This window comes from Leucoraja erinacea, chromosome 1, assembly GCF_028641065.1.
Source record: "Leucoraja erinacea ecotype New England chromosome 1, Leri_hhj_1, whole genome shotgun sequence".
Taxonomy (NCBI): Eukaryota; Metazoa; Chordata; class Chondrichthyes; order Rajiformes; family Rajidae; genus Leucoraja; species Leucoraja erinaceus.
In genome coordinates this window covers 49146781-49174211 of record NC_073377.1, presented here as the reverse complement: position 1 = coordinate 49174211, position 27431 = coordinate 49146781, and the positions used below count along the sequence as shown (strand labels likewise).

The 27431-nt window shown below is 42.8% G+C and overlaps 2 protein-coding genes across 2 annotated transcripts in view; one reads left to right on the top strand and one right to left on the bottom strand.

Annotated features, from left to right (window-relative positions):
* LOC129696391 (cell division cycle protein 20 homolog) overlaps positions 1-27431 on the top strand; it is a 64379-nt gene that overhangs the window by 3939 nt on the left and 33009 nt on the right. The window contains exons 3-5 of the mRNA XM_055634255.1: positions 13733-14280; positions 23956-24086; positions 24590-24671. Coding sequence (XP_055490230.1) covers positions 14001-14280; positions 23956-24086; positions 24590-24671 — 493 coding nt within the window. The 5' untranslated portion in view covers positions 13733-14000. The remainder of the gene's footprint in view (positions 1-13732; positions 14281-23955; positions 24087-24589; positions 24672-27431) is intronic.
* On the bottom strand, positions 2359-11380 carry LOC129696401 (probable glutathione peroxidase 8-B). The gene is made up of 3 exons (XM_055634265.1): positions 11117-11380; positions 10518-10779; positions 2359-6159 (listed from the first exon to the last, which is right to left on the bottom strand). Exons 1-3 carry the CDS (start codon positions 11318-11320, stop codon positions 5996-5998), a joined length of 630 nt encoding a protein of 209 aa, XP_055490240.1. The 5' UTR covers positions 11321-11380; the 3' UTR covers positions 2359-5995.

The window sequence follows — 27431 nt, the reverse complement described above, 5'->3', positions numbered from 1 at the left end:
GTCCCAGCTACACTAGTCCCACCTGCCTGTGCCTGGTCCATATCCCTCCAAACTTGTCCTATCCATGTACTTGTCTAACTGCTTCTTAAACATTGGGATAGTCCCAGCCTCCTCTGGTGTGTGTCCATAACGTTACCCCTCAGATTCCTATTAAATCTTTTTTCCTTCACTTTGAACCTTTGTCCTCTGGTCCTCAATTCCCCTAATCTGGGCAAGATATTCTGTGCATCCACCCAATCTATTCTTCTCATGATTTTATACTCCTGCACAAGATCACCCCTCATCCTCCGTCCCTCCGAGGAATAGAGACCTAGCCTACTCAACCTCTCCCTATAGCTCAGACCCTCAAGTCCTGGCAACATCCTCATAAATTTTCTCTGAACCCTTTCAAGCTTGACAATATCTTTCCTATAACATGGTGCCCAGAACTGAACACAGTACTCTAAAGGCAGTCTCACCAATGTATTATACAACTGCAACATGACCTCCCAACATCTATACATAATACTCTGACTGATGAAGGCCAATGTGCCAAAAGCCTTTTTGACCACCTTATCTACCTGCGACTCGACATTCAAGGAACCATGCACCTACAATACTCTCCAGAGGACTACCATTCACTGTGTAGGTCCTGCCCTTGTTAGACGTCTCAAATTGCAACACCTCACATTCCTCTGTATTAAATTCCATCAACCATTCCTCAGCCCATCTGGCCAATCGATCAGGATCCTGCTGCAATCTTTCACAACCATTTTCACTATCTGCAAAATCACATACTTTTGTATCATCAGCAAACTTGCTTATCTTGCCCTGTATGTTTTCATCCAAATCATTAATGTAGATGACAAACAGTAATGGGCCCAGCACCAAAACCTGAGGCACACCACTAGTCACAGGCCTCTAGTCCAAGAAGCAACCTTCCACCATCACCCTCTGCTTCCTTCCATGAAGCCTGTTTGCTATCCATTTAGCTATCGCTCCTTGGATCCCATGCGAACTAACCTTCCAGAGCAGACAACCATGTGGAACCTTGTCGAATGCCTTACTGAGATGCATGTACACAACATCTAAAGCTCTGCCCTCATTGACCTTTTCACGTCTTCAAAAAACTCAATTGGATTTATGAGACACGACCTCCCATGTACAGAACCGTGCTGACTATCCCTAACCAAGCCCACATCCAAATGCCTGTATACCCTATCCCTTAGAATACTCTCTAATACCTTTCCAGCTACAGATGTTAAGCTCATCGGCCTATAGTTCCCAGCATTTTCCCTGCAGACCTTCTCGAATAGAGGCACAACATTTGTCACCCTCCAGTCTTCGGGCACCTCTCCTGTATTTAAGGACGACTCGTAAATTTAAACCAGGTCTCCCGCAATTTCCTCTCTAGTTTTCCGCAATGTCCTCAGATATATCTGATCATGCCCTGGAGATTTGTCTACCTTTATACACGATTGTACCTTCAGTACTTCTTTGATGTATGGGGACACAACATCTCTCACAGACATAAGGCTCACCATCAGATTTTCAAAATGACTGTTTAACTGTGAAAAAAAATATTATGTAATGATGTCACCACAGTGATAGTGGCTAAGTTTTGTTTTTTGTGATGATATTGTTGCCAAACCCTTTATTGTGATGCATTCAGTAAGGCCAGTTAAAGATGGCTGGTACAGCTACTCAGTTGTGTTCTGAATTGGCTAATTTACATTCATGTGGCTTAAAGTTGCAGGGCAGCAACTGACAAATGACTATCAGTTTGTTGCAAGACTGTGGTAGGAGTAGAAGTGCCAGGTGTTGGAGTACATTTAGGAGAGAGTGGAACAGAATGCAAAGAATGAGGGAAATGGTGGAGTGTTAGCAGGGATTGCCGAAATCTTATAAAGAACATTAAGAAATGGTCTGGCAGTGACAATGTCTTGACAGGTTTGAATTTATATTAGATGAAATTCTGGCAGCCTTTGTTGACGATAGATATTTCAGTGAGAGCTGGATTGAGAAAAGTAGATAGTTTTGACTGGCATGGGTTACAAGTTACATTAAGGTTGAGCAGGATGCTGAGATTAGAAGATTACTATTAGATGGAGTTTCAGCAACATTGGTGAAGAAGTGTGAGATTGTGAAGTTGATATTGCGTTTCAGCTGCAGGCCGAATGGGCTGACATCATGAAAAAGTCCTGACTCATCCAGTATTTGATGTTGCACAGGGATCAGACAGCACACCAACAATTGGGCAATCAATGTTAGGTCTGGAAACGGGCAAATAATAGAACTGAACCCCTTTTCGTTTTTAGGCAAGTGTACATGCCAAAGAAAGCAAATACATTAAAGATAACAAAATATTAAAAAAACATCCAAAATAAAGTATGTTTATTGATATCTTGCAGGTCGTACAAAAAAAAGCTCAAAGGATGAATCACTTTGATATACACAGAAATACAGCATTTCTTTAAACAAAATTATACACAGCAGGGCTGGCACCAAGTTTTCTTCTGATGAACTAATTAGATATGTCATGTATCGATGATTGGTATTTCTCGCAAGTCTGGTTATAATTGTATGTCATCACAGATATCCTAATGTAAGCAGTTGGAAGAGTGAAGTACCAATCGCAATTACTGCCACCAGACAGAGTGGTGAACGACCCCAGCACATTCACAGTTCAACTAGAATTAAACCTCCCACATTTTAAAAACTTAACAGTGAATTTCTCAAATTGCAGTATGGTAATAAGTACACATAGTACACAACCTCACTGGTAATTTCTAATGTGCCTAAATCACAGACCAACAGCTTACATTTAAATGTTTAAAGTAGACAAAAATGCTGGAAAAACTCAGCGGGTGAGGCAGCATCTACGGAGCGAAGGAAATAGGCGACGTTTCGGGTCGAGACCCTTCTTCAGACAAATAATGCCTTTAACACATGAACAGGTCCAAAGATATTTTACAAATACTGAAAATTTGAAATGATAAAAACTTGGTCAAACGGGTAGAATTTGAGGTTACACAAAAAAACTGGAGAAACTCAGCGGGTGCAGCAGCATCTATGGAGTGAAGGAAATAGGCAACGTTTCGGGCCGAAACCCTTCTTCAGATTCAGATTCAGGGTAGAATATGAGTATAGGAAGGAACTACAGATGCTGGTTTACACTGAAGATAGTCGCAATATGCTGGAATAACTTATTGGGTCAGTCAGCACCTCTGGAGAAAAGGAATAGATGACGTTTTGGGGCGGAACCTATCTTCAGATTTTAAGAACCATCTCCATGGACGAAAGAAAGGTAGAAAGTGAGGATATTCTAGAACCCTGGGTTTCAGCAACCAAAAACACTTATCCAGGCTAGTTGGTGTGGCCATTCTAAAATCTTCACACCTGCCCCACAGCAATATAACATAATTATCATGAAAAAATAATTGCATCCTTACTTAGCACCTTTTTCAATCCACCTTCTAAGCTTTTGATGTTTTCCTTTCACAATGAAGTTAACAGCCTCAACCAAAAATCCTTTATTTTTGGAAGAGATACTTTGTACCACTGCAATCTAAAATTAAAATGAACAATATAGGTGCAACAGATAAATGGCAACAGTTTAGCTGGTAACTCTATACCTAACTCTTTTGTATTAGAGATTCAGCAGACGTTTTGGTTTGAGTATTGAATGTTTGGTGACCTCATTAAAATGACAACATTCTTTCATATCCTGAGAGGGAATCTGCAAAGTTAATGTTTCTCCTTGTTAGAGTGTCCAGAAATAAGAGTCACTAATTCAAAATAAACAGTCGGCCATTCAAGAGATTGATAAGAAATTTTCATCACCCAGAGTATTGAACAAATGAAATACTCCATCCTAGGGTGACTTGGAGTTTCACTCACTATGTCTATGCAAGGTCGTGTCAGATTTATATATTTAAATTTGAAAGCAGTGAAAGGGTTACTGAAGGTTACTGTAAGTGATCATAGATCAGCCGTAGAGCAGGACCAAAGGGCTAAATGGCCTACTCCTGCATATATTTCATATGGTCTAACTATTCTATTTGGGGAATTCTCCTGCTTTCATTGTATGGGTTTAGGACACCCAGTAAAGAGAGAAGCAATGAAACAGTACGTATTAAACAATGAAAATAACAATACAGTGGTAAATTAATAAAACAACAATTGATGAGAAGACATGAAGAGACGTATGTGAGAAATGTGTTCCTCCATTTTGGAGATGCTGACAGAATATTGGCAATCCTTATATTAGGGCCAACCGGGCTACCAAAATGTAATTTACCCTTATAGAATTCATAAAACACCACATTAAAATTTAAGATACAGAATAAAATTCACTTTTGTGGAATCTATGTGGAAAATAAAATAAGCCAAAACAAAATTACATTTTTATTCATGTTTCTTGACGATTGTTCAGCCTCATTTTACAGAAAATCACGAAATGGCCAATATTATAAGAACACATCCACACCCCCCCCCCCCTCCCATCCACCGTAATGCAGAGTTGCCCGTAATAAGATCCAATTAGTATTTTTGTCCTCAAGCCATATGAAATGAAGCATCTTCAGAACAGCAATATCTCTGTTCTTGTGATATTGATAACATTTTTGTTCTTGTGATATTGATAAAATAAGACTTGGCATAACTGATTATTTCATAAACGAAAGGCCTTGCCATTGTAAATAACACGAGTAACGTGAATAGTTATGAAAATCAAAGTAACTTTAGGAATACACCTTAATCTTTCACGCACACTTGACCAGTTGCTATTCTTTGCCATGCACCACACAACTAAATTATTTGTTGGCTAACTGCACCCACAAAAGAAAGTATGTTACGTACACAACAACTAAAACAAAAGGTAACATTGAAATTGTCTCATTGCATAAGGAGAGCATTGCAAAGATGTGTTTCAAAGTATCACTATCCAATATATTTATTTCAACTTAGGAGAAAATCTATCTGAAAATGTATATTTTCTTTAGGCTTATGTAATATCAGTCCTGGAACTAAATTAGTCCTGGAACTAAAAGAATTTGAGAATTTTGAATTTATATGGTAATAGTGCATAGAATGTGTACTAGATTGCTTGGATTAAAAATTTAAAGATACAATCTGAAAGTTAGAGCTGTGAATGTGTGGATATGAATATTAACATAATCAGTTTGTCATTCAGATGTAAAAAGTGATGCATCTAGATATTTACAGGACGATGTCAACCAAAACACTAATGGTAACATATTTTGCTTTATTGTATAAGGAAGCAATTGCAAATGGATTCTTGACCATATTAACATAATTTATTAAACTTATCTTTCAAAATGTGGGTAAACAAGAACGGCAGTCCTGCCCTTTTACCTTTTTGCAATTAGTCCAATACATCTGCTGAAACTATTTGCAATAGTCTTGAATCTTGAAATCTGGACTCTCTGACATTGATTTGGTCTGATCCTGGGTATGAACACAACATTTTTGAATGATATTTTAAAAATATATCTTAGAATTCCAATTTAGATAGTTTTAAGAACACTGTAAATCAACAGTAATTGGAAAAGATAATCATCTGTTCATGCTTAGTGGTTGTTTTATCTCATTCCTATAACCAAGTTAAGTTGATCACCGTACATATACAAACTTGCTGTTGTGGTTTATAATGAATGGCAATCCTGGGTTGGTAATTTTCAAACATATTATCAGTCATGGACCCATCTAACAAATCAGTTTATGTAAACGTGAACAGATATTCATCCACCACATAAAGAGAACACATTTCTATTGTAACTTAAAATATTTGGATATTTGTTAGAAAGTGTATGACATATCTCAATAGATTTCAATATTCAATATCAAGGCTCAAAACACCTGTGTGTGGCTGGATATTTCAGGTGCAGGGATAGTTCGCCATCAAGTTAAACTGCAACAGCCTGTATAAGCTTTCGGAGTGGTGACTGTTATTAACATCCCAAGCGACGAGGTTGTCTAACACAGCAGCACTGCTTCAAAACTCGTCTCTCTTTTTCAATATAATTTTTGCCACTAATTCTGACACATTCTGCTTGATGGCAGCCATGGGGTCTTCAGTTCGCCAGACCTTTACCACCTGACCCTTTGGGTTGACCAGATATTTCCAAAAATTCCATCGGGGTTCCATCTTTGTAGTATCTAAAGTTTAAAACAAAACACAAAAAAAAGCACAGCGACGAATGAAGTTAGTGCAGGGATTTTGTTTTTTGAAGCTGTGATGGTACAGAGTAGGTGGCAAATTTCAGAAGCCCGGTTCGTTTTGGCTATATCACAAACACCAAAGATTCCTTTTAAATTGCCAAGGGTCGTTGATGTGGTACCAGAGAACTTGGCTGCATTTGTTGCTGTTGACACTGTCCACAATTCATCTGAAGAGAGCCAATGCAAAGCCAACTTTATGAATGCCACTAAGAGGGAGGTAATGTTTCAAACTATGGGCAGGATTGTATGGATCTAGCCTGCTGAATTAGTTTGCTGTTGAGGTAGCCTGATCCTAATAGAGAAACCTGACCCTCCACATTTGATAGGCATTCCCATGAAGCATGGTGGACTGCAGTTGGTAACTAGGCCCCAGGTGGCGTGCCCTGATGCCATGCACCAGAACACCCCAGGGCCATTTGACAGCCCACTGCTTTTGAACTCCTTCTAAATCGCTCTGATATTCAGAGATATGGCTTGAATAATAAGATTTAAAGAAATCTTAAATGTTATTAAAGTCTAGGAGGTAATTCAAAATATTTGTGGAAATCATTTGTGGAGAGTCAGCAAATCATGTCCTATTTTAAGTGGTGTGCACAACCCCAATTAAATGCATGCCCCTATACTATTTAACCCTGGTGTAAATGACCTTGAACCTGGTCTATCTCTTCAGTGCATTTGTACTGCACTCAATGGCTGGTGTAGGACAAAAGATGTGTTACTGGTTGACCTGTAGCTGTACTGGGACCTTTGATGCTTGTGACATACCTACTGGTTGACACTGTAGCCTACACAGAAAAACTGGAGAAACTGGGGTGCAGCAGCATCTATTTGATGCTTGGGACATACCTAAATGACTTTTCGGGTTGAAACGTTGCCTGGTAAGTTTGCACAGATGAACCTTCGATTCCCAGCATGATTACGATTGGGTTGCAGTTTTTGCAGAACACCATGATTACTGGATTGCGAGGAAAAACCTTTCAAAGTATACAGTGGGATATATATTAGCTACAGGAAATGGATGAAGTGGCAGATGGAATTTAATCAAGAGTAAAGGGCGGTACAGTCCCGACTATGGGTGCTGTCTGTATGGAGTTTTCACGTTCTCCCTGTGACTACGTGTGTTTTCTCTGGGTGCTCCGGTTTCCTCCCACATTCCATAGACTTGTAGGTTAATTGGCGTCTGTAAATTGTTCCTAGTGTGTAAGATAGAACTAGTGTATAGGTGATCGTTGGTTGGCATGGACTCTGTGAGCCAAAGGACCTGTTTCCACGCTGCATCTCAAAACTAAAGTTACTCCAGCACTTTGTGTCTATCTTTGGTATAAATCAACCTCTGAATTCTCGTTATAGTGATATTTAAGAGATTTTCGGAAGGCATGCAGGATGGATATGCAGGAATGGAGGGGTATGGAATTGCACCGACATTGTGAGCAGAAGAGCCTGTTCCTGTGCTGTACTGTTCTATGTTACCAGATACCCATAATAAATGCTGAGTAATGGCGAGCACAATCAGTTCATTATAAAAGAGATGCGTCAAAAAACCTTTTTTCCCATGATGGAAAAAAAATGGAATACCGAGACTTTATGGGGGGGGACAATGTTTATTTGTGTTTTTTTTAAACAGATTGGTGAAAACATGATGAGGTAGTGGCAAAGCAGATATGAATTTATTTTCGGAAGGCATAACATTTTAGGCAACAAATGGACTACAAATGTTACGGAGATCAGAAAAAGAAAGTCAAACACGGGGGGACTCAGGCCAACAGAATAATAACCATGGATTACAAGTTCTATTGAATCTGTTCCTCCTCCATTACCATTGTGGTGACAATTTATTTTATGCCCCCACATTTTCTGATCTAATGTGTTTTAAGTGTAGAAAAATTATGAATAGCAATGAGACATATTGTATTGAATAAGTTAGCATTGATCATTATTTTAGTTCTCAAATTATTTTTTCAGGGCTAACAAACATTAATTATGCGATATACAGTACTTTGATTATTATTCTAAACAGCAGCAGTGTTTATATGAGAAACATTGCTGCAGGAGGAACAGTGTTAAGGGGCTGTCCCACTTGGGCGACCTAATTGGCGTCTTTAGAAGAGTTTGAAAAAATGACATGTTGAAGATTTCCTTCGACTATGTTGAAGACCAGCTTCGACTAGCTACGACCAACTATGACTAACTTCGAGAAAATTGGACACCGAATGGTGGAGAGTGAAGACGACCTCCTTCGATTTCCCTTCGACTATGAAGAAGACTATCTACGACTACCTTCGACTATCCTCGATTAACTACGACTAACATGCCGACCTATTACAACTAAACCTACGAGTAAAAAAAGTATCCAATTTTTCCATGGCGACCTTTTTTTACTCGCAGGCATGTGTTTAAATATTGAAAAAAAAGCTGCGACCTAGCTGAGGCCTCGGGTACGTGGAGACCACTCTCGAGCATGACGGAGAGTTATGAAGACCTCCTATGACCTCGGGTCCACCATGCTGCGAGTATGAGTCGAAGGCAAACTCACCAGAACTCACGGATTAGGTCGCCCAAGTGGGACAGGCTCTTTAGTGTTGCTGGAATGACTGGAATGCTGCTTGAGCTAATATATTGGCCAACATTTTGTACTGCATTTTGAGTTCAGTCTATCATGAAGACATAGAAAGGCGACTTGTCCATACTTGTCTTTATACCTCATACTTGTTTGTACCTGTCTTTTATTTTCAAGTAGTCTTTGCATTTTGTGGTGTAAAGGTTCTTTACATTTTCTGGCATTAGGAAGCTATTTTCTTTCCATTGAATAATTTTAAAACTGATGTGCAAAGATTGAAGTGAGCTGAAAATGAATTTAAGTATGCAAATAACTTGATTGCAGTACCAAGCCTTCTTGAAGAGAACTTTTCAATAATAGATTTGACATGAAATGTCACTTCAGATGTGGCTAGTTGTAACAATAAAAGAGTGGAGCTGCCATTGGGGAAAAAAGTAACAAATCGAATTTTCGTTTAGTTCAGAGTTACAGCATGGAAACAGGCCCTTTGGCCTACTGACCAGCATTCACCCGTACATTAGTTCTATCCGACACACGAGGGACAATTTTCTGAAGAAGGGTCTTGACCCGAAACGTCACCCATTCCTTCACTGAGTTACTCCAGAATTTTGTGTCTATCTTCGGTATAAACTGCATACAGACAGCACCCGTAGTCAGGATCAAACCCAGGTCTTTGGCGCTGTCCCTGTCCCACTTAGGAAACCTGAACAGAAACCTCTGGAGACTTTGTGCCACACCCAAGGTTTCCGTGCGGTTCCCGGAGGTTGCAGGTAGTGGAGGCAGGTAGGGAGACTAATAAAAAACCTCTGGGAACTGCACGGAAACCTTGGGTGGGGCACAAAGTCTCCAAAGGTTTCCGTTCAGGTTTCCTAAGTGGGACAGGGGTAAGGGATCAACTTTACTGCTGTGCCACTGTGCAACTCCAGAATCCAGAAAGGAGTACTCAAACCAGAAAAGGATATTCAAATTCTCTCCTAATGAAGGCTAACCCACCATTCCAACCCATCATTTTTTCTAATTGGTTGCTGACCCATCACATTGTTTTTTAAAGTTATTCCTCACTTTTTAAAAATATTTAGGGATTGAAGGAAGATAAATCATTAGGGGAGAGTTGATGGAGACTGATCGGAGCAGAATAGCGAGAGATAAGAATTCAGAGCAGATCATGGTGCAGATTTTGACTGGGGGAGTGGGTTGTAATGACTGGAGGAGATTTGTCTCAGTGGTAAAGGGTGAGGAGTGACGAAAAAGAAACAGGAAGTAATCTGATGGTATTGAGAGTATTGGATCCCTGGTTCGCCCAGGGGGAAAAAAACTCCCGAAAGAAAAACGATTGAACTTATTAGTTAAAACACGCAATTACTTATACGTGTAGGAAGGAACTGCAGATGCTGGTTTAAACCGAAGTTAGACACCAAAATGCTGGAGTATCTCAGCGGGGCAGGACCGGCAGCATCTCTGGAAAGAAGGAATGGGTGACGTTTCGGGTCGAGACCCTTCTTCAGACTCTTTGCTTCAGACTGAAAGTCCCAGGAAAGGGAAACGAGAGATATAGATAGATCCTGGTTTAATTATACATTTAATTATATTATTAATGATACATTTGTTACACAATGTTGATGAAAGAAATGTATAGTTAAATAATAGTTTTCTTTCAATCTGTTTGGCAAGCGAGTTATAACCACAAGTTAAGGCAAGGTTTGCAAATGTTAATTAAATCCGATGGCAGTGATCTTACCCACGAGATACCGGAACGCAGGCTCGCTCTCGTTTCCCAACACTCTGATCTTGCCGAAAATGGGGAAAGTGGCTCCGTAAGTTGTTTTGGAGAAGCTGTCGATTTGGGAGTTGGTGCCGGGCTCGGATTTTCCGAACTGGTTGCAGGGGAAGGCAATGACGTTGAAGTGCATGGGCCCGAGTTCCCTCTGTAGCTCCTGCAGGCCCCGGTAATTCTTGTCCGTGTGCTCGCACTTACTCGCCACGTTTACAACCAGCGATGCCTGTGAAGACGGAGCACACAAATCCCCCACTCACCACTGATGCAAAACAATAAACCAGGGGCAACGCGGACACAACAAGATTTGCTGCCACGGCTCGGGAATTGATTCCGAGGGGGGATTTGGGATCATTTTAACATTTCAAATGAATCAAGCAAAAAAAAAGTTCAATTTTGGGGTGGGTCTAAAATGGACTATTAATTCGGATAACTGATTACAATAACTGAACACACCCAGCCATCAAATAAACGCAAATGTCTACATATGTCATACTGTATAAATATATAAACGATGAACGCGTTCAAAAATGCAAAGTAGCCAAGCTTCTGATGCAACTCACTTTGCCTCTGTATTTCTCCAGCGAGACCAGCTTCCCCCTGGAATTCAGAACTTGGAAAGAATAGAAGTCTTTGTTGTTAGGTTTAAACAGTGTGAACTGCAGGAAGCATAAGGCAGCCAGGCAAAGCAGCATGCAGGCGAAGACGACGAAGATTCGGGCTTTAGGCGTCCAGGATTTCTGGAGGAAAGCGGGCATTGCCTCCATTGTGCTGGGAAAGGAGAAAGGGGAATTGGGAGGATCTTTGATTGGGACTGTCTTGGTGGGAGGAGGGGAATGGGAGGGGGAGGGATGAGAGAGAGGAGGGAACAGCGTAAATGACAACTTGGATATTACTTGCAGGTCCTCTTAACTAACAACTCTCCTATTTTGTCCATCGCTGTAGAAGCTCTTAATAATACTGGCTGCTGTGGCTTGGGGAAAACTCCGGTGAAATGTAAATGCAGACATAGTATTATGCAGACATCGCAGTTAAATACGTAGAGTACACGAACATTTATTCCATTTGATGGACATTTGGACCCTTTTGTAAGTGCTAAATGGTTGATTACCAGACGACTATATTTCATCAATTCCGTTCAAATATTACATAGAAACATAGATACATAGAAAATAGGTGCTGGAGGAGGCCATTCGGCCCTTCAAGCCAGCACCGCCATTCATTGTGATCATGGTTGATCTTCCCGTATCAATAACCCGTGCCTGCCTTCTCCCCATATCCATTGACTCCACTAGCCCCTAGAGCTCTATCTAACTCTCTCTTAAATCCATCCAGTGATTTGGCCTCCACTGCCCTCTGTGGCAGGGAATTCCACAAATTCACAATTCTCTGGGTGAAAACGTTTTTTCTCACCTATTGATATTTTGACCTGGAAAAGGCACATCTTTTCATACTCCTACAGCTCAGGAACAAACCTATTGGCCAAAGTTTCCATGCCGACCAAGATTCGCCATCTAAGCTAGTCCCACCTGCCTCCATTTGACCCGTACCCCTCTGAACCTTTCCTATCCAAGAACCCACCCAAATGTCTTTTAAATCTTGTTATACTACCTGCCTCAACGACCTCCTCTGGTAGCTCATTCCTTTTACCCAACAGTCTGTGTGAAAAGGTAGCCCATCATGTCCCTATTGAATCTTTCACCTTAAACCAAAGTCCTCTGGTTCATGATCTCCTACTCTAGGTAAAATATTCTGTGCATTCACCTTATCTATTCCCCTCATGATCTTATACATCTTGTTGAAAAATTTCACCCATGATTCAGTCAATTATTTCAGCAGCTGTTCGTTTTTAATAAATCTCAAGAAAACACATAATTTTGTCAAAAGTAACCCTCCTGTCATTGTGGATATGTTAAAAAAAAAACACAGTGGGTTGGGTGGCTGTGGAGTTGATCCTGCCTACGGGTGCTATCTGTATGGAGTTTGTACATTCTTAGTGTGACCGTATGGAATGTCTCCAGTTGCTCCGGTTTCCTCCCACACTCCAAAGCCATACAGATTTGTAGGTTCATTGGCTTTGATTAAAATTGTAAGTTGTTGGCGTGGACTCGTCGGGCCGAAGAGCCTGTTTCTCTAAACTAATCTAAACTCAGCAGGTCAGGCAGAAGCAGGAGGTTAGGGGTTGAGAGGGATGAACCAAGGGAGAAGAAAACATGGCAGGTGGGTAAATAGCTGTTGGAGACAGCAGCAGAGCTGTGGATTACCTGAAATTGGAACATTTAATGTGGATACTATTGGGATTGTACGATGCTCAAGTGAAATATGAGATGTTCTTCTAATTTGCATTTGGCCTCTCTGTAGCACTGAGAAGACTGAGGATTGACAGGTTGTTGTGGAAGTGGGAAGGAGAGTGGAAATAAGGTCATAAGTGATAGGAGCAGAATTAGGCCTTCAGCACATCAAGTCTACTCCGCCATTCAATCAAGGCTGATCTATCTCTCCTAACCCCATTCTCCGGCCTTCTCCCAATAACCTCTGACACCCGTACTAATCAAAAATCTATCAGGCTCCAAGGCCTTCTGTGACAAACAACTCTACAGATTCACCATCCTCTGACTAAATAAATTCCTCCTCATCTCCTTCGTAAAAGAACGCCCCTTAATTCTGAGGCTATGACCTCTAGTCCTAGACTCTTCCACTGGTGGAAACATCCTCTCCACATCCACTCTATCCAAGTATTTCACGAAATCTCTCTGGAAGTTCAATGGCCGTTGCAGACAGAACACAGGTACTCTGCAAAACAGTTACCTAGTCTACCTAGTTTACACTTCGGTTCATCAATGTAGTGGAGGCAAGATCGCGAGCACCAAACGCGGCAGACCAGGTTGGAAGAGGTGCAGGAGATGAACCTCTGCCTCAGCAGAAAGGGTGTTCGGGTCCCTGGATGGTGGGGCGAGGGGAGGTGAAGGGATGGGTGTTAACCCTTTCAATTGCTGGGGAAATTAGGGTTTCTACACTGCCATCTCTGTTTCAGATATTTTAATATAGAACTCGCCTGAATTTACGGTTCTGTTTGATATATCATGGTGTGTCTCTGTCTGAATGCTTCCTGATTCCTCTTTCTGTTGTAGTCTCCAATGGTACTCTTGCTTTGTTCACTTTTTTATGTTGGTTTGCAGGTGGCTGAGAGAGGAAAGCAGATGGCTTCTCAATACAAATCCAGAGCCACTGGGAAGAGGATGAATTGGGAGCTGCCGAGTCCCATTGCCAGTAGCAGCCCAATTGTTACACAGTGGCAACACCTGTGGAGAAGAGAATGCAGAAGTACAGACACATTAACTGGAGCTCCATTAGTGACTGTAATAGAAGCAGGAGAGAAAACCTGGACTGATACGACACTAACAGTCGAGACGAAAGAATTGGGAAGAACAGAGACAACACCAAGAAATGAACATTGGGCTGGAGAGGAAGTGGGTGACAATGAAGCAGGTAGAAGAAGAGACTTTGTTAGTGGCGGAGAGTGGAACTCAAAAAGGGGCAGAGAATGAAACTGGATCCGTGACCTTTGTTGGGAATGTGGTAAGGACAATAACTGGGTCGGGAACCAATAGTGCACCTAGGACGGAAGCTGCAACACATACAGAGACAGGTACTAGACGTTTAGCCATCCCTACATCTAGTAATATGGACATTCAGCCAACTGGTCCAAGGTATTCTAAGTCTCCAGGTATGTGTGCATTTTAATAACAAAATTAATACAGACCTTAATTTTGCTGACAGAGATGGAGGAATTTGCCATTCGGTCCACTGACTGCTGTACTCAGAAATTCTGATGACATCTCAATATAGATTTTGTCTCATCTGAAATGTCTCTCAGCACGCAGGCCTCACCCAGAGGGCTTATGCCATGTGTAAGCAGGAAAGTTGCAAAGGGTTTAATATGTTCACCAATCAATTAAATAAAATAATCCTTACTGAGAGATGCCCCAACTGTATTTCATGTTTTCTCATGCCATAGATGGAGGCCTTTCAACCCATCCAGCCCCTGCTGGTTCTCAAAGCATTTGCTCCCATTCACCCATTTATTTACATGTAACCTATTTTCTCTCGAAATGCTCACCCGATTCTCCTACCATCTACTTATACTAGGGGTCATTTACTGTGTACAGCACATCCTTGGAACATGGCTGGGGACTCCAGCACCACGGGGAAATCCACAGAGAAAGAGGGAGAAAGTGAAAGCTGGGTTAAATATTAGGGTTAAAATATTTCACACAGACAGCACAGAGTTAAACAATAACCCAGATGGTGGAGCTGTGAGGAAGCAGCACTGTGCTTAGTATTTAGAATTGACATTGAATTGTGATTTCAGACAGGTAACAGAAGTGCTGTTGCAATTTTTTCTCTGTTCCTAAGATGTTTACTATTCGTCTTAGGACACCTACTGGCAACTTCTGTCATAATCACCCACAAGTTGTATAGTGGCAGATACGGGGTACTTGACAGAGGTACAGGATTTCTGAAGAACAGTATTTCAACAAGGAACAAAGAGAGCAGGGAAATGTGGAAAGTAAGCAAGAAAATAATGAGCAAGAAATGTGGAATGTAAGCAAGTAGAATCCTCTAGATATTTTATGAAAGGTGATAAACAACATGTTCCAAAGCAATAACAAATCTCAGATTCACAATCACAGTCTCTGATATTTTTCCTCATTTACTTGAAGCCGTTTCTATTATATAATTTATGTAAGAATAGGTGATGGCATCTGAACCGGGGAGGGTGAATGTTCAAACCCAATAACTTCCTTATAAAAATGTCATCTATGTGGGCACTCCCAAATCTCCACTCCATGGACCCTTGAAGAACATACAGGGTAGGATAAGGAAAGAAAAGGGACACTTGTGACAGATGCAGAGAGTTCAGCATCGTTGAGGCGTATGGAAAGTAGAGAGGTGACTTTATAAAGATAGTACAAAGTAAATTAGGAAGGCTGAGAGAGTGGATTAAATCAAGGGAAATCCTGATATTTTATGTAAATAGAAAGGGAAGAACGAATGTAAAAGATCAAGGAGGTCTCATTAAAGATCAAAAAGCTATGATTCTAAATTAATATTTTGTGCAGAAAGTAGGAGAATATATGCATATTGATGTTAGGAGGTAGAATGAGAACTTTTGAATATCATAATCAGAATGGGAGCAAATATTAAGGGGTCCAGCTTCTTTAAACAATGATAAATTACCAGGGTCTTAAATGAAGCAAGAGAGGCAATTAGATGGATACAGATCACTAGAGCCAGGATGTTTAGGCACTAAAAAACTCTGAAATAGGCAGGCAAAAAGGCATAATAAAATCACAAAAAAGGCACGATAAAGGCATTTATTGACAACAAAAGGAATAATAAGGCATTTATTTCCACCACCAAAATATGGTTAAAAATAATAATATGAAGGTATACTACATGTCCATGTTTCCATCAACTCTCCCCAGATTTGGTGCAGTATAGATGGTGTTAACAAAGTATTTGGTAATGTCCCATATGGCTGACAGTCCTTAAGATGATATGTCGCCTCCAATCCTCATTATAGACTTCAGCAGCGAAAACCAGTTAATTTCTATTTTCAGCCCTCAGTAGACTGATATAGCAACTACAATCATGAAAATTATGGGACCTTTTCCAGTTCTTATGTTAGTACCAATTTTAAAAGTAAAGTTTAAAATAATTGCATAAATGTAACTTTTCTAAAACTGCTTCACAATTAAAGAAACTATACATATAATATATATGCTGTTTGTAACCTTGCTTTTCATTCAAAATTATGCCACATTTTAAATACAAGCGATATGTTGAATTTCATTTTTTCGCCAACTGTTTTAAATTATGCAGCAATATTCCAATATTTCTAATGCCTACTATTTATTTACAAAAATTCTTCAAAAATATATTTAGTGAAGCACTAGACTAAGTGGAACCCATTGGGTCCCAGTAGGCACGGGCTGTGTGGTGGGGGGGGAGGGTGGAGGTGGGAGTTGAGGTACGTATGTGGGCTGGAGTGGTTTGTGAGGGGGGGGGGGGGGGGGAAGATGGGGGGGGGGGGGGGGGGGGGGGGGGGGGGGGGGGGGGGGGGGGGGGGGGGGGGTGGGGGTGGGGGGGTGGGGGGGGGGGGGGGGGGGTGAGGGGGGGGGGGGGGGGGGGGGGGGGGCGAGTGGTGGGGGGGGGGGTGGGTGGGGGGGGGGTGTGTGGGGGGGGTTTGTGGGTAGGGGGGGGGGGTTGTGGGGGGGAGATTTGGGGGGGGAGGGGAGGGGGGGTGTGGGGAGGGGGTGTCTGGGCGCATTGGTGGGGGGGGAGGGGTATATGGGGGGGGGTGTGGTTGGGGGTTGTGTGTCGGGGTGGGGCCGTGTGTGGGGTGTTTGGGCGGGGAGTTTGTGGGGAGGAGTTTGTGGAGGGGAGGTTGTGAAGAGGGGGTTGTGTGTGTGGGGGAGGGGGTGTGTGTGGGGGAGAGGGGGTGTGTGGGAGAGGGGGTGTGTGGGAGAGGGGTTCTTAGTTCTTGGTTTCTTGGTCCTTCAAAATATTCCAAATGGAGTTTAAACTGGTGTGTATGTGTGTGTGTGTGTGTGGGTGTGTGTGTGTGTGTGTGGGTGTGTGGGTGTGTGGGTGGGTGTGTGGGGGTGTGGGGGTGTGGGTGTGTGTGTGTGTGTGGGGGGGGGGGGGGGTGGGGGGGGGTGGGTGGGGTGGGGGGGGGGGGGGGGGGTGGGGGTGGGGGTGGGGGGAAGGGGAGGGGTAGGGGAGAGGGTGGGGGTGAGGGAGGGGGTTGTGTGGTGAGGGGTGTGGGGTGGGGTGGGGGTGGGGGGGGGGGGGGGGGGGTGTGGGGGATGCGAGGGGTATGGAGGGGGGGAGGGGGGGGAGGGTGGGGGGGAGGGAGGAGAGCTTGGAGAAAAGAGTAGGGAAGAGCCATGGGGGAGAGTGTGGTATCACGGGGAGGGGGACAGGAGCCAGTGAGGAGGACCAGAGGGGAATGGGTTGGCGGTGTGATGGGGCCTCACAGCGGGTGCTGGTCGCTGGTCGCTTCTCTGGTCGCTTCACTGGCCGTTATCCTCTGGGTCGGGCTGGGTCTGGCCGTTTCCAGTCCCTCTCTCCGAAAATTGTGTCCGGTTGGAGTCCTCCGCCGGCCATTCAGAGCCTCCCGCAGCTGCAGTAAAGACGCAATGGTGCAGGAATGGGCAGACCGTCTCGCGGAGTGACAGTAGAAGGGACCAATCCGCGCGGCGCTGAATGGCAGGAGAGGCAATCGATCTGCACACGCACGTTTTTATAAGATTTTTAAACTTCGATAACTCTTAACAGCTTCCAATGGTCGTAACGAAACTTGGTGCAAGCGCATTACAGGAGAACGGTGAGTAAGCTGGCGAAAATCGTAGCGATATCGCATACCGTTTTTGCGCAAGTAGAATGACAGCCAAACCGGAAGATAACAAGATCAGAGTTTTAATTATGTATAGATATATGAGACACGTTAATGGGAGCTATGACACTTCAAAATTGTCGTGCAGAAAATTAGAGATGAAGTTGCATGCAACAAAATATGGATCCCAATAGGTGAGACAACCGATCCTGTGGGGAGATATGTTTCCAATGTGGTCATCGGTGCACTGGAGGCAGGTCAACTATCAAAGGAGTATTTGTTGACCGGAAGTATTGGGGAAGTCAAACAACTCATTTTGCTCAGTTGTTTACATCTTCACTTGCTGTTCTTTGGCCAGAAGGGATAAAACACGAGAATGTACTTCTGTTTGTGACTTAAAGTTTTATTCTCCAAAATGTTGCATTTGACATGCTTAGCTCAAGGACTTCATAGAATTGCCAAGCACAGACGTGGCTTGTTTCCAAATGTCGATCGCCAAGTTTCCAATGACTAGAAAATCTTCCTCAAAGTACCGTCACATGGCAGTTGTTCAAGGAAATGGCTCCCGAGATTCCGCTAGCTCCTCAGCCCGTTTTGACTAGGTGGGGTACATGGCTCTCTGCTGTACTCTACTATGATTTAAATCTTTTTATTTGAATTTCACAGCAATTTGCATACATACAATGATAACAGACAGTGACAGTCAAGGCATAATTGTGTAACAGTATGTAAGCGACCCTCAAAGCCCTTACCCTTACCCACCTTCTACCCACCCGAATCAGGTCGGAACCAAACGGGGACAAACAACACTCACATACATACACATCCACACAAATATGGTAAGATAAATGAGACAAAAAGTACTAAAAAACAAAAAAAAACAAATTAAAAAAAAAGAAAAGAAAAAGAAAGGGGTCACTAATTACAGTAAATAAGTAAGTAATTAAATAAATAAGTGTGGGGGGGGGGGTTAAGAGGAGGGCAGCTGCAGTAGAGCAGAACAATGGTGGCGAGCACTCAGTCCTCTTCCGAGTCCGGGGACAAGTTGAGAGAGTTAACAAGTTCCAAGAAAGGGTTCCATGTATCTAGGAATGTCTTGGTAGAGCCTTTGAGAGAGAACCTAAGTTTTTCAAGCTTTAAATTGTAAAGCACCTCCTTAATCCAGCGGGTGTGTGTCGGGGGACAGGTGAGCCTCCAGTTAAGCAAGATCAGTCTCCGGGCTAACAAGGTTGTAAAAGCTAGAACCCGTTTCACCGCAACAGAGAGGTTGGTGTTGGGAGGGGTACCGAAAATGGCTGACAGTGGATTTGGAGGAATAGTCTGGCCATAGGCTCTGCTTATTAAGTCAAAGCACTCCTCCAAAAGGCTGCTAGCTTAGGGCAAGACCAAAACATATGGCTATGGTTGGCAGGAGATTGATTACATCTGTTGCAGGTGTCCCTAACAGCGGGGTAAATTCTAGATAATCTTGCATTTGTGTAGTGGACTTTGTGAAGGACTTTGCATTGGATTAGGCCATGACGGGCACATATGGAGGAAGAATGGATCAAGTCCAAGGCAGAGTCCCATTGCTGGTCTGTTAGTTTCGTATTCAGCTCACCCTCCCACGCAGCTTTTAATGAGGTATGAGGTTTCAATATAACCGACCCTAACAAGTTATACAAAACAGAGATGCATTTCTTCCGGTTGGGATCTAGAGCTATGATGGTATCGGTCAGGGTTTCAGGGGGGCGATTTGGGAAATAGTGGAATGTCTTCTCCACAAAATCCCTAATCTGGAAAAAACGAAAAAGGTGGGAGTTTGGGAGGCTATAGTTGGACGAGAGCTCCGCAAAAGATGAAAAGATGCCATCCTTGTATAGGTTTTTGATACCACTGATACCGTTGCTATGCCAGGTTTTGAATGCGTGGTCTGACTTGAAGGTTTAAAGATGTGGTTTTTAAGCAGTGGGGTCAAAATGGAAGGGCCTTGTAAACCGAAGTTTTTCCTGAGTTGACTCCATATCTTGAGCGAGAGGGACGCAATTGGGCCTGCACCCACAGATGGGATAGGAAGGGGGAGTTGGGAGCATAGGACAGACCGCAACGGGAGATGTGAACTCGCCTTTTCCATGTGTACCCAGGTTGGTAGGTGGTCGCAATCATCATTCATCCAATACAGGAGTTTTTGCAAGTTAGCTGCCCAATAGTATCGCCTAAAGTCAGGAAGTGCCAAACCGCCGTCACTCTTAGGAGACTGCAGTATCGCCTTTCGGATTCTAGCCGGTTTGCTACCCCATAAAAATTTAGATATTGTCCTTTCTAATTTATCAAAAAAAGATTTAGTGATAAGTATAGGGACGTGCTGGAAAAGATACAGGAATTTGGGTAGTACGACCATCTTGACCAGATTTATCCGGCCCACGAGGGATAGCGGTAAAACTGTACTCTACTATGCTGCGAATTTTGAAAACATAAAATAAACCGTCAACTGTTTTGAAGAAGAAAAAGAATCTGCTGCAGTCAGGATTGTCAGTGAAATCATTTTATTGTGCCTTTTTGCCTGCCTATTTCAGAGTTTTTTAGTGCCTAAACATCCAGGCTCTACTTGTAAACTTATGACACACTCTTATTCTAGGCAGCCAGATTCAGAATCTTGCTCTTTCATGCAATGAGCAAAGAACAGTACAGCACAAGACCAGAAGCCCTTCGGCCCACAATGTCTGTGCCTAACACGATAGCAAGACTGTCTCTTATCTACCGGCGCATATTCAATACCCCTCCATTCCCTCCATATTCATATACCTATCCAAAAGGCTCTTAAGTGCCACTATCATATCTGCCCCAACCATTAACCCTTGCAGCATGTTCCAGGCGCTCATCTCCCTGTGTGTAAAAAAAAATGTTGCCCTGAATATCTCCTTTAAACATTGCCCCTCTCACCTTAAAGCTTTGTTCTCTATTATTTGATATTTTCCATCCTGGGGAAAAGGATCTGACTGTCTACCGTATCCAGGCCTCTCATAATTTTATGTACTTCAATCAGGTCTTCCCGCAGTTTCTGACATTCCAGAGAAAAGAGTCCAAGTCTATTCAACCTCTCCCTATAGCTAATACCACTAATTCAGGAAACATTCTAGTAATCCTCTTTAGTGCCCTTTCAAAGCTTCCAATTCCTTCCTGTAATGGGGTGATCAGAATGGCAAGAAATATTCCAAATGTGACCTAACCAAACTCTTGTAAAGTTGCAGGTAGATACAAAATTCCAAGAAATGGAATGTCGTTAGAAACGGGAATAGTGTCGGAGGATTGGCGTACTGCGCATGTTGTTCCATTGTTTAAAAAGGGGTCTAAGAGTAAACCTAGCAATTATAGACCTGTTAGTTTGACATCAGTGGTGGGCAAATTAATGGAAAGAATACTTAGAGATAATATATATAAGCATCTAGATAAACAGGGTCTGATTAGGAACAGTCAACATGGATTTGTACCTGGAAGGCCATGTTTAACTAATCTTCTTGAATTTTTTGAAGATGTTACTCGGGAAATTGATGAGGGTAAAGCAGTGGATGTTGTGTATATGGACTTCAGTAAGGCCTTTGACAAGGTTCCTCATGGAAGGTTGGTTAAGAAGGTTCAATGGTTGGGTATTAATGGTGGAGTAGCAAGATGGATTCAACAGTGGCTGAATGGGAGATGCCAGAGAGTAATGGTGGATGGTTGTTTGTCAGGTTGGAGGCCAGTGACGAGTGGGGTGCCACAGGGATCTGTGTTGGGTCCACTGTTGTTTGTCATGTACATCAATGATCTGGATGATGGTGTGGTAAATTGGATTAGTAAGTATGCAGATGATACTAAGATAGGTGGGGTTGCGGGTAATGAAGTAGAGTTTCAAAGTCTACAGAGAGATTTATGCCAGTTGGAAGAGTGGGCTGAAAGATGGCAGATGGAGTTTAATGCTGATAAGTGTGAGGTGCTACATCTTGGCAGGACAAATCAAAATAGGACGTACATGGTAAATGGTAGGGAATTGAAGAATGTAGGTGAACAGAGGGATCTGGGAATAACTGTGCACAGTTCCCTGAAAGTGGAATCTCATGTAGATAGGGTGGTAAAGAAAGCTTTTGGTGTGCTGGCCTTTATAAATCAGAGCATTGAGTATAGAAGTTGGGATGTAATGTTAAAATTGTACAAGGCATTGGTGAGGCCAATTCTGGAGTATGGTGTACAATTTTGGTCGCCTAATTATAGGAAGGATGTCAACAAAATAGAGAGAGTACAGAGGAGATTTACTAGAATGTTGCCTGGGTTTCAGCAACTAAGTTACAGAGAAAGGTTGAACAAGTTAGGGCTTTATTCTTTGGAGCACTGAAGGTTAAGGGGGGACTTGATAGAGGTTTTTAAAATGATGAGAGGGATAGACAGAGTTGACGTGGAAAAGCTTTTCCCACTGAGAGTAGGGAAGATTCAAACAAGGGGACATGACTTGAGAATTAAGGGACTGAAGTTTAGGGGTAACATGAGGGGGAACTTCTTTACTCAGAGAGTGGTAGCTGTGTGGAATGAGCTTCCAGTGAAGGTGGTGGAGGCAGGTTCGTTTTTATAATTTAAAAATAAATTGAATAGTTATATGGATGGGAAGGGAATGGAGGGTTATGGTCTGAGCGCAGGTATATGGGACTAGGGGAGATTATGTGTTCGGCACGGACTAGAAGGGTCGAGATGGCCTGTTTCCGTGCTGTAATTGTTATATGGTTATTATATGGTTAAAATGCTGGAGTAACTCAGCGGGATGGGCAGCATCTCTGGAGTGAAGGAATGGGTGATGTTTCGGGTCGAGACCCTTCTTCAGACTCATTTTGTAAAGTTGCTTCATGACATAATTGCACCTTGTCTGTAATTTCCTTAACCTATTCATCAACCTGAGTTATACACGTGCACACGTGCATTGCTACGTAATACTATTAGTCCATGTTCACTAGGAACAAATGAGACTCGTATAGTATCAGACAGGTGGACTTTCATCCCATTCATCCCAGCTGGATTTAATTTGAATCTCTTACTTTAATTGAGTGTGTGACTGAAGAACTCTGTCTTTCCTAAACCGTATTTTTCAGATCATTATTCAATAAAATTGACATATGAAATGGCTAAAGACATTTTAAAGGTAGACAAAAGTACTGGAGAAACTCAGCGGGTGTGGCAGCATCTATGGAGCGAAGGAAATAGGCAACGTTTCCAGCCGAAACCCTTATTCAGACTAATGTATAGTGGGTGGGATGAAGAAAGGAGAAAGGAAGAGGAGGAGCCAGGGGGCTGAGGGAGAGCTGAGAAGGGGAGGAGACAGCAAGGACTACCGGAAATTGGAGAAGTCAATGTTCATGCCGCTAGGGTGCAAACTGCCCAAGTGGAATATGAGGCACTGCTCCTCCAATTTCCAGTGTTGCTCACTCTGCCCATGGAGGAGGCCCAGGACAGAAAGGTTGGATTAGGAATGGGAGGGGGAGTTGAAGTGCTGAGCCACAGGGAGATCAGGTTGGTTAATGCGGACCGAGCGGAGGGGTTCGGCGAAACGATCGGCAAGTCTACGCTTGGTCTCACCGATGTAGATCAGCTGACATCTAGAGCAGTGGATGCAATAGATGAGGTTGGAGGAGGTGCAGGTAAACCTCTGTCGCACCTGGAACGACTGCTTGGGTCCTTGAATGGAGTCGAGGGGGGAGGTAAAACGACAAGCGGTTGCAAGGGAAAGTGCCCAGGGAGGGGGTGGGAAGGGTGGGAAGGGAAGAGTTGATCATGGAATTGACATTTTAAACTTTATTTTTGCACCATACACCAGATATCATTCTCTGCTAGTCATTATTCGTAAATGTTTCAAAGCTTTGCCAGTTAAAGCTTTGCCATGATCATATTGAATGGCGGTGCAGGCACGAAGGGCCGAATGGCCTACTCCTGCACTTATTTTCTATGTTTCTATGTTTCTATGTTTCTAACTCTTTGTTTTCTTGATCAAAATAACAGAGACTGCAAACAGGAAGAGGCCATCTGCTAAAGCTTTCAGTGATTACTGCTTCCCTAACCATAAGCAATCACATCGAAACACTGCTCACTTTTTAAACATTCTGAAAGAAAGATATCTTGTAACAAAACAGGTAGGCAAACACAGCATGTTTAAATTTAGCATTGCCTGATCAATAACGTGACATATTTTAGCAAATGTCTATCTTCTACTTTAATTCAGGCTGTATATTTTTTCCAACAAACTCTAATAGCTCATGAAAAGAGCAGTTACTGGTTTAGAACATAATGTGTTTTGCTTTTGGGATACATTTTACGGTCAGCATGGAAATTAAAAAGCAAAATTGCTGTGAACTGTAATTAATTTATTGCAGCAAGCTCTTCATCCAAGTTATGGATTACCTGCACAGGCTATGTACAGAGCTCTGGAACACAAGGCATAACTTATTGGGATTCTGATGCTGAAGTCAGTGTACTCAATTTGTGGCTTTTCTATTGATTACAATTTCAGAAGGGATTGAAATAAAGGAGATATTTGATGCTGGGAAAATGTTTTTATTCCCTTGGCTATTGTGCATGCACTATCTGTGTCATATTGCTGAATTTGTTCAACATTGTCCAACATATTTTTAACTAGAAATCCCCGAGAGAAATTCCTTCCAGCCTGAGCAAAACCAGAATTGTGACTATCAATGGAAAATACAGTCAGACCTGCAAAGGTAAAGTGATGCTGCTATTTATCTTTCATCTGCCATAGTGTAAAATGTGTACTGTGTACTGATGTCGTCCAGATGTGCATCAGTCCTGCAGGTGTTTATAGCAACTCACTGGCTGTGGGAGAATTTCATATTTGACAATTAATAGCTGTAAAACGTAACATCATAGTTGTGTAGTTAACGGATTATTATTTTTTACCTTCAATCCTTTTTTTCTGTGTTTTTATCTCCTGCGCACTCTAGGCTTTGTTTCAATTTAGATTAGGATTAGAGGTGGAAGCCAAAAACAAAGTGTTGGAGGAACTCAGTGGATCAAGCAGTATCTGTGGAAGGAAGGGACAGATGATGATTTGGATCAGTACCATTCTTCAGACTGACAGAGTAGGTGGCAGCCAACAGGAAAAGAGGTGGGGTAGGGCAAAACCTCGCATATGATAGGTGAATACAGGTGGGGGAGGGGTGAGTTGCATATGGGTGGAATAAGTGACAAAGGCTTCAGGTGGAAAGGAGACAAAAAATGTATCAAAGAAAGAAAGAAGAGAAGGAATAAGTTGTAAAGCCAGAAGGAGGGATATGAGTGGAAAGGGAAAGAGGGGGAGAGAAGGAGGGGATAAAAGAAAATATGGAACTTGGAAAGATCCATGTATGGGGTGGGAAAAAGAGAGGAGCAGGTTGACAGGGGTGATGAGGGGTGATGGAATGGTGGGAGAAATGGACACATCCTGGGTTTGTGAAACTGCATACGGACAGGGCTCTAGAGGAATATAAAGGAAACAAGAAAGAAACAGAATTGGAAGGGCTAAAATGGGTCATAAAATATCTTCAGCAACTCATATCTTTGTAAATTGTATAAAAAAAAAAAATCTGGACGGATATTTTTAGAATAATTTCTGAAGTTGCAATTAGATCCCGACTTAAAACTAATAATATTAGGAATATCTGAACAGCCTAAACCTTACAACAAGCCAAAGAAACTTCCTTGATTATAGTATAATAACAGGGAAAAAAAATTAATATTAAAATTTTGGAAAGGTCCTGTAACCCCCACAATAAAAATGTGGATTATGGAAATGTCAGAGACCTTACATTTGGAAAGAACTAGACTTGCCTTAATTGACAAACAGGAATTATTTGCTAGAATACGGTCTCCATTTATTGACTTTTTGAAAGGGTAAATTGGTCCAGCACGGGAATCTGACTGAAGCTCGAACTCGGGATTAGATGAATAGTTATGTTTTATAATCTACGGTCTTATCTCCAAAGTTGTATTATCGGTAAATTATTCCATTCTTTTTTATTGTGCCATTTTTTTCCTTCTCGCTTTCTATCTATAAAAAAAACCCCAAATAGAAGCAGAGTCAATATACAATTGATAAATGAGGACCACTATTATTTAGATAGTTGGATTCCCATCTATTAGCAATGTGTGATTGATATACAAGATGTGTTTTGATTATGATATGTATCTGCTTCTAATAAAAATATTATTCTAAAAAAAATCCCAAGACATATTGGCACATTAGGAGCGAGGAAATCATAGGTCCTCTCAAGGACATAGGATGGGATTTATGTGTGGAGCCAGAGGAGATGGGTGAGATCCTTAGTGAGTACTTTGCTTCAGTATTCATTTAGGAGAAGGGCATGCATGATTGTGAGACGAGGGAGGGTTGTGTTGATATTCCAGGGCATGCCAACACTAATAGTTGATTCTCACGTTGCGAGTTGACACAAGAGGTAACCCGAGTTAAAACTCGTGGTAATAACGTACGATTAACGTACGGAACTCATGGACGCAACTTAGAGATTCGTGCCGCTAACGGCAGGTACTTGTGTAACTTGTGGACTCTTGCAAAAAATCAAACATGTTTGAAATTTTCCACGAGTCAATTTTACTCTTGTGGTTAAGAATTGAAACATTTGAACTCGTTGTAATAACGTAGTGGCCCATGTGTTTACCTTAGTGTATCGTGAGTCTACCGTGGGAACTTTAACTCAGCGGGCAGGCAGCAGCAGATTGCGGATCCCTTCAGTTTCCCAGCGGCAATCACCTGCCATAACGCGAGAGAAATCATGCACTGTCGTAGGTCTCCTTTGCACGTCGGTGTTTCTGTATTTTCTCCACTCATTGTTGGCCCTATCTGTCACCACCCCCACCTGGCTGTTGGCCTCTGGGATCTCCGTGCTTGCAGTGGGCCTGGTGGGCCTGGGGGTCGGTGTCCCGTTGGTCCTGGCGTCTCCAGCCACCCCCCTGGACAGGAGCTGAGACTGGGAACAGTACCGCCCTTTCTCCCTCCCACTGCAACTGCAAACAACCCCACTCTCCTGCTCACCTAACCCCACCCATCTCACCCATCCCCCCCCCCCCCCCCCCCCCCCCCCCCCCCCCACCCCCCCCACCTTTCCCTCCCAACTCCAGTCCTGTCCCAACCCCCTGGGAAACTGAAGGGAGCGACTGTCCCGGTGCGACTGGCACTGACCTGCTGGCATCGTCGACGTGAAGACAGTGCAAAGCCCCCGCGCCGGTGCAATGGGCGGGGAGCTGGAGAGGGGAGGGAAGGGGTCACACACATGGCCGAGAAGCAGAGGGGTGTAGGTGGGGGTGGTGACAGATAGGGCCAACAATGAGTAGAGAAAGACAGAAACACGGACGTGCAAAGGAGACCTCTCGCATGATCTCTCTCGTGTTATGGCAGGTGATTGTTGCCTGCCTGCTGCTTCTGATGCTAAAGCCTTGGGATCGTTGCCCTTCGTGTTGGCGTGGAG